General features: G+C 40.9%; 1 protein-coding gene across 5 annotated transcripts in view; it reads left to right on the top strand.

Moving 5' to 3' along the window:
* The first annotated feature begins 1,828 nt into the window (after window positions 1–1,828).
* Window positions 1,829–7,480, top strand: part of LOC137355792 (intercellular adhesion molecule 1-like) — a 49,422-nt gene continuing 43,770 nt past the window's right edge. Inside the window, exon 1 of one of the 5 annotated variants that reach the window (XM_068021309.1) lies at window positions 1,829–2,071. Coding sequence is in view for 3 of the 5 variants with exons in the window: in XM_068021307.1 (XP_067877408.1) it covers window positions 3,786–3,858 (73 nt within the window). In the remaining 2 variants the exon portion in view is untranslated. Of the gene's footprint in view, window positions 2,072–2,625; window positions 2,904–3,764; window positions 3,859–7,480 lie in introns of those variants that run through there. The other 4 variants (XM_068021310.1, XM_068021308.1, XM_068021307.1 and 1 more) reach the window with 4 other exon arrangements.

Below are 7,480 nucleotides of genomic sequence, written 5' to 3'. Positions count from 1 at the left end.
ACTGGGATGGATATATAAGGAATGCAGGAGCATTTCCAATAATGGGGAGATACATTTAATGTAGATGATACAGTGTAACATGAAACAGGGTATTTTAGAAATTTTAGAACAATATGGGCTTAATAATGCTTCCCTATGGCAAGTCTCTTCATAACTATAAAATGTGAGTAAAAGTCTTGCAAACACTCTGGCAGTGTTTTTCATTTCGTGGGTGGTGAGGCACTACAAAAGCCTGATTTTATTCAGTATGGAATTGTCAGTTTCTCCCAAGATCTCATTTTTGTACAATTCAGTTATAAACTGGTTGAGAGCTGGAAAGACACCATCACACTGATTGGTGGTTGAAACTCCGAAATCAAACCGACTGTATGCTCGCAGTAGACAGACTCATTGTATTCACTGTTTAAAGGCAACACCATCCCACCACTAGACTGCAGACTTTGGACTCTCATATATCATATCCTCCCTGGCCTCTGTTTACAACAGGACACGTCTCTCCTAAACTCTGCCATTCCTATGTAACTTGAATTCTCTCTGCCATTTGCATACACAATTTGGTTGCTGATCTGGACCGCTGAGTTCATTACTTCTCTTTTTTAACTCTTGGGCCATTCTCTCCTGCCCCTCCCTTCCTTTGGCCCAATCATGCTATCTTTCATTTCTTCCCTCAGGGCCTTGCCAACAGATGAGCTAGGAGACAGTGTTAATCTAAAAGAAAACAAATCCATATCATGAAATATCCTCAGGGGTAAAAGAAAATGCACTGAATATGATCACTTTGTCTTTTAACTGAGGAATTCTGATGTAAACAAGAGTTTCTGAACATCAGCAAAGGCACTGAATTTTATCACCTTGCCCAACTTTGGCTTACAGGTAACCTTGTTGAATTGCACTGATTTTTTTTTAGTGAACATGTGTGAGATTTTGAATTTAAGACTGTTAAGAAAACTTTTAAAGCAAAATCAGTTTGTGTGAATGGCAGAGAATGTAGATCAGCACCCCATCACCACCTTAAATGTTCACTCCTCCACCGCCGACGTACAGTGGCAGCAGTGTGTACCAGCTACAAGATGCACTGCAGCAACACCCCAAGGCTCCTTCGACAGCACCTTCCAAACCCGCAACCTCTGCTACCTAGGAGGACAAGGGCAGCAGATGCATGGGAACACCACCACCTGCAAATTCCCCTCCAAGCCACACACCATCCTGACTTGGCATTATATCGCTGTTCCTTCACTGTCACTGGGTCAAAATACTGGAACTCCCTTCCTAACAGCACGTGGACTGCAGCAGTTCAAGCAGGCAGCTCACCACTACCTTCTCAAGGGCAATGAAGGATGGGCAATAAATGCTGGCCTTGCCTGCGATGCCTCCATCCCATGAATGAATAAATTAAAGAATATAGTTTACGATATTAGATTGGATTGGTGGATGAAAGGGAGGGGATAAAAGGATATGGGTCGAGCGCCTGTTACTATGATTGGAAGTATTTGCTCCTGTGGAAGAAAAACCTGGGCAGGGACTAATTGGGCAAAAGAACCTGTTTCTTTGTTGTAATTTTTATGTATTTTCTTTTTCTTTAAACTGCATTTCAGCTAGTTAGAAATGTTTTTAAAGGGAGTAACTCCTGCCAACGAACTGGAATTTTTAAATAAAAACAGGAAGTGCTGGAAATAGTCAGCAGTTCTGGCTTCATCTGTGGAGAGAGAAACAGAGTTAACATTTCAAGTCGATGTATTTACAGCACTTTCTGTTTTATTGCAGATTTTCAGCATCCGCTGTATTTTGCTTTTGTATAAAATGTTGCATTTATATACGTAGTTCTCTGTAAAACCTGACCCGAACCCAAACGAACCACATCGGGCCCAAGCCCGACCCGCCCAAGTCCCTCCATTTTTTTCCCACGCCTGACCCGACCCGACCCCACCACCGGAATGTTCCCTTTCCCTACCTTGCAACTCCCAATCTGCAGGAAGCTGCAGCATGAGTGTGATGATGTCATAGAGACGCTCACTCGCTCACTGTGCAGACTCAGAGTTACCCTCCTTGACGTCCCGGACCCCCAGCTCAGGTAGGCTTTTTACTTGTAACACTTCTTGCTGTGTGAGTCCGACCCGGACCCGGACCCGGACCCGGCCCCGGCCCAACCCGAGCCGAGCCTGAAAGCCGGACCCGGAAGAGTGATCAGACCCGACCCGAACCCGACACATGTCATCGGGTCCTGTCGGATTCGGGTTGGGTAGCAGGCCTTTAGTTCTCTGTATACATAGCCTACCTCTAGTTTTAAATTGACGGTAGGGGAGGCGGTGGCATAGTGATAATGTCACTGGACTCGTAATCCAAAGCTCAGGCTAATGCTCCGGGGACATGCGTGAAATGGTGAGATTTGAATTAAGTTAATAAAATCTAGAATTACAAAGCCAATCTAATGATGACTATGAAATGTGGTTCGCTAATGTGCTTTAGGGAAGGAAATTTGCCGTCTTTACCTGGTCTCGCCTGACCCACAGCAATGTGGGTAACTCTTAAAATGCCCTCTGAAATGGCCTTGCAAGCCACTCAGTTCAAGGGTAATAAGTGCTGCCCTAGCCAGCGACGCCCACATCCTACAAACTGAATGTGGTACAAAAGGATTACTGGCAGAACAGCCCTGAGGACCTTTTACAAAAGGAGGAGGCTCATATCCTTTAAACCTGCCTGTAGCTATGTCTCTTTATTTTCCGGTCATTCTAAAAACGATTCGTTTTAACTCAAGTCCGGCGTGCGTACGAACCTTTTAGGATTAGAAATCTGGAAAAACAATTTCTCAAGATTTTGTGTTTGTAACGGCTAAACTATGGGTTTCAGACTCACTTCGCGGCTGGGATATATTTGCTTTTATACCTGTTTTTTTACTGTAACAGGTAAATTGCATGTTTGCTCAGTGTTTATACAGTATTCAGTCTGTGTTAGTGTTGCTGGTGGTTTTTGCGGTTTACTGTACATTTGATAACAGTTTAGCAGTTCCAGCACTGGTTGGTAGAGGTGACTTTGTATTGCTAACTGTCTGTCTACCGGCGTGTATTAAATACAGCTGCATTTTCTGAAGCTCACTTAGTTTTTAAAAAAAAGTTTTTCGAAATTTTGATTGCATTTCTAACAACACTTGCTCTCCAACGATTGAAAATCGCCGAGTTCTCCCTGAACTCCTCTCAATTAACTATCAGCCTCAGCTCTCTCTCAGGTTTTATTCAATACTTCACCATACATTGATCTAGATCTTGGGTATTTTAGTGAACAGGAGTTTTTCTCTGGTTCGGATCATGGGGATCTGGATAAGTGGGCCAGCTCCTCTGCTTTAAGTTGCTTGGGCACCCTGTGTGCCAGCTGCAGAATTTTATACGATTCCGATTTTCGCGTCAGCGGCTCCTGCGCCGGAATGGACAAGCGGGTTTTGGTAGTATCGGTGCAGAGAAGTTGGTACACTAACTGTTTAATTAAGTACATGACGAGGATCATGTTTTATGAGATAGAACCACAGAATAATTAAAAATGTAATAAACTTTAAATGAAGTATTAAATAAACCAAACAAATTAGCAAAATAACCAATGGGGAGATGAGGAGATCCTATTTTTACACAGGGAGTGGTGATCTGGACTGCACTGCCTGAAAGAGTGATGGAAGGAGATTCAAAAGTAACCTCCAAAGGAAAATTTTATATATACTTGAAGAGGGAAAAATTGCAATCGGCAAAGAGCTGGGAAGTGGCATTAATTGGATTTTCCAGAAAGCTGGTGCAGACACGATGGGCCGAATGGCCTCCTTCTGTACTGTAAGATTCTATGATCTTTCATATGTTGGAATAACAAAGCAGCACGGTATGTTCCGATAATATTCATCTCATTGAGACCATTAAACACAAGCAGTGACCTGTAAAGTATTTTGTGTAACAAATATTTTTCTCATTATTCATTTGTTGAATTGAGAAATTCTGTTTTAATACGAACAGATGTTGGATTGATGTTTACTGCCATTTCTTGAGAGGCTGAGATAAAAAGCATAAAATGCTGTTATTATTTTAAATATCTCAAGGGAGAATTTGTGCATCAAACTTTTGTATTCCACAGTGACAGGTACAGCTGAGGAATTTATTGTCAATACTCACAGTGTTAGTCTGTAGGTGTAAATCTCAGTGGTAGCTATTTTATAATCTTCCAGTTATATATTTGATCGCCAAGGTGCTCTGTTGTATAATACGCTGATTTGGGTAAAATATATTTATCAGTCTATATTTGAATGTTAATTCATTGTACATTTATTTAGTTGCCCCATTAGAGCCAATATGATCATTGTTCTCAATTCTAGAAGTAGAGGAGGTTTACACTCAAGGTTGTTACCGATGCTGAGTTCCTGAGGTGAAATAAACAAAGAAAGCAACAAATGAAATTAATTGTAGCAACAAATAGAAAGTGTATTTTTAAATGTGAGAATACTATAATATTGGGTCAGCCATATTTCTGCTTGGCTAAAAGAGCTTCAGTCATTGCAGTCCATTCACTAGTGTATGGATCGGCAACCTGCGGCTCCGGAGCCGCATGTGGCTCTTTAACATTTCATTTGTGGCTTCCAGCCTTTTCCAGTTGGATCACATTAACATGAAAAAAGCCTAAAAATAATTAAGTCAAGCAAAGTAAGAGCTGTGTTTTTATTGTGGTGATAAAAAGCTAATCGTTATGCTGCACTTTACAGTTCCAAATTATTATTTTAATGAAAAATATAATTGTTCTCTAAATAAACCTATAAAGCTCTTTGAGTGGTAGAGTTACACTGTATTTATAGATAATGCCTTGGATTCAAAGGCCAGGTTTAATGGCTGAAACCATTATAGTTCCTAACATAGCTGAGAGGATTAATTATTCTGATTGTGCTATTAGAAGCTTTTTTTTAAACATCACAACAATCAATACCTGAAAAAATTGTCTTAGTTATACACATCTTAAGTTAAAAATTGTTTTAAAGATGACTTTACTGACACAATTCTGGTAAAAAAAAAGTCAAAAATGCGATAATTCAGAGTTAGGTCTATTTTAATTTCGATTTTTTTCCTACTGATACATATATATGCAAATTAAGCATTCTACCAGAGACACTTAGCAATTTGTCATGTATTTGGTTTAGAAATGCTGAATTTTTGTCTTGCGGCTCTCAACAGTTTTTATTTTAGGCAACTTTTTTTATAAAAAAGGCTCTTCAGGTAAAAAAAAGGTTGCAGACCTCTGCATTAGTGTGATACACCTCTCTGCTTTGAAAGTTTATATACCCCTGATCTTGGTTAACATTAATTACCATACAGAAGGAGGGCTGCATTGTCCAGAAAGTTGTTATTTGGATAAGATGTTAAACTGAGGCACTGCCTGTGGGCTTAGGGAGTCATGATTAAGAAAACAGTTAGGATTTTGAAAGGATGTGATCTAATGAGATATTGAACACAGGACCAGGGACAAATCTTTCCTGCAGGAAGTTTAGTGTTAATCTGGAAGAATGATAATGTCAGACTGAGATATGAGGAAAGAGTCATGAAGCCTGAGATTTCAGCCTTGAAAGGAAGTGATTTTATTAACAAAGCAGGCTTGGAGCACTCCCATTAAGCTGACAGTATGATACAGTAGAGGCTAATTTAGGACAGGTGTTAGAAAGTTCTTCACATCAAGACTGATCAACACATAAACTGAATTTCTGGATAGGGTAATTGAGGAAAAACCCCAGCAACAATTTTTCCATTTACAGCAATGTAGAACAGCAGAATCCCTCCTGCATCTCAGACTTCTGCAACCAACTCACCTTTCTTTACATCAGTTTCACCTGAGCCACCACCTCTGTCCTTGCTGGAGTGGATGAGATGCCTAAAAAAGAGTGACTAATACATTCAAAAAGGGACGGATAGAAATTGGATTGAAGGTTACAGGGATTTCACACTAATTTAGGCAGAAATGGTGCCCCTTCCAACTGAATTGTGGGTCTATTGTAGGACTAGCGATAGCTAATAATGAGTCCTGAAACTGGCCCAGTGTTGCTGGCTTACAGGTGCAAGTATGCAAATACACCTAGTGGATTGCACCAGGCAGATCATGGAAAGGACCAAAATGATTGCAAGAATAGGGCGGCACAGTGGCGCAGTGGTTAGCACCGCAGCCTCACAGCTCCAGTGACCCAGGTTCGATTCTGGGTACTGCATGTGCGGAGTTTGCAAGTTCTCCCTGTGACCGCGTGGGTTTCCGCTGGGTGCGCCGGTTTCCTCCCACAGCCAAAGACTTGCAGGTTGATAGGTAAATTGGCCATTATAAATTGCCCCTAGTGTCGGTAGGGGAATTGAGGGGATGTGGTAGGAATATGGGATTAATGTAGGATTAGTATAAGTGGGTGGTTGATGGTCGGCACAGACTCGGTGGGCCGAAGGGCCTGTTTCAGTGCTGTATCTCTAAATAAAATAATAAAAAATAAACAAAACATGGGGGAAATGATATAAAGGTGGAAAGCAGTGCAAATTTCTTAATTCCATGTTCCTTGCTAAAATTCATTTCTGTGCCATTCCAACACTACAAAGATGTTAAAGATAATGGTGTTCAATGAAGTGCTTTGGGAGAAACTGGTATGGTTTATATTTGGTCTATCTCTCTCACTTGAAACCGCATGCATACAATGAATATGATTAAACTAAGGTCCATGTAGTTACAAGTTTCCTGGATTTATGCCATATTGTACTTTGGGTCAGTCAGATCCAGATTTATGAGGTGCAGTGTTAATTGTGTACACTAATTGTGTGTTTAATTGTATTCACGTGATGGCATTAACTGGGGGATTCATATATATAGGAGCAGGCTAAACCTGTGGTGGTTGGTTTGGAGGTGAAAGGCACTATATACATGCAAGTCTTTCTTTTTGTGAATAGGAGCTTGTAAGTGTATAAAGACTAGGCTCCAGTTCTACCCTTCACCGCCTAGTTGTTTGAGATGTAACATGCATCACTTGATCAAAGTAGAAGTGAGGCATTTGTGAGTTTTGAAGCGGCTGCAAACTTTGCTTATTAATTTCCGCAATTTGGAAACATTTTTTCAACCTTATTTGCTTGATTTCCTACTGAGACCTGTACGAAAGTTTCACTGTCTCCTCCTGGGTCAGACCACCCAATGATTTATGGACCCCCACCCTCTACCCCTCCCTCACCAACATCCCCACAGATCAAGTATGGCTTTTCTCCTCAGGATTCCAGTCTACACCAATACTATGGAGGAAGTAGAGCAGCACAAGTTACAGCGATGGAGAATCAGGCATAATGACAGAAGATACAGCCCACAGATAGTAACCTCAACAAAGAATTTATAGGCAGACCAGGTCCTATGAGGTTCACTGACAGGCTCTGCATCATTAGTGTTCATTTCTCAAAAGCTGCAATTGGCCATCTCTGTGAGCTGTTACATGAAGATCTCAATCCACACTCAT

Source organism: Heterodontus francisci, chromosome 43 (assembly GCF_036365525.1).
Source record: "Heterodontus francisci isolate sHetFra1 chromosome 43, sHetFra1.hap1, whole genome shotgun sequence".
NCBI lineage: Eukaryota > Metazoa > Chordata > Chondrichthyes > Heterodontiformes > Heterodontidae > Heterodontus > Heterodontus francisci.
The sequence above is the reverse complement of the archived record's forward strand: the minus strand, read 5'-3'. Positions and strand labels throughout refer to the sequence as shown.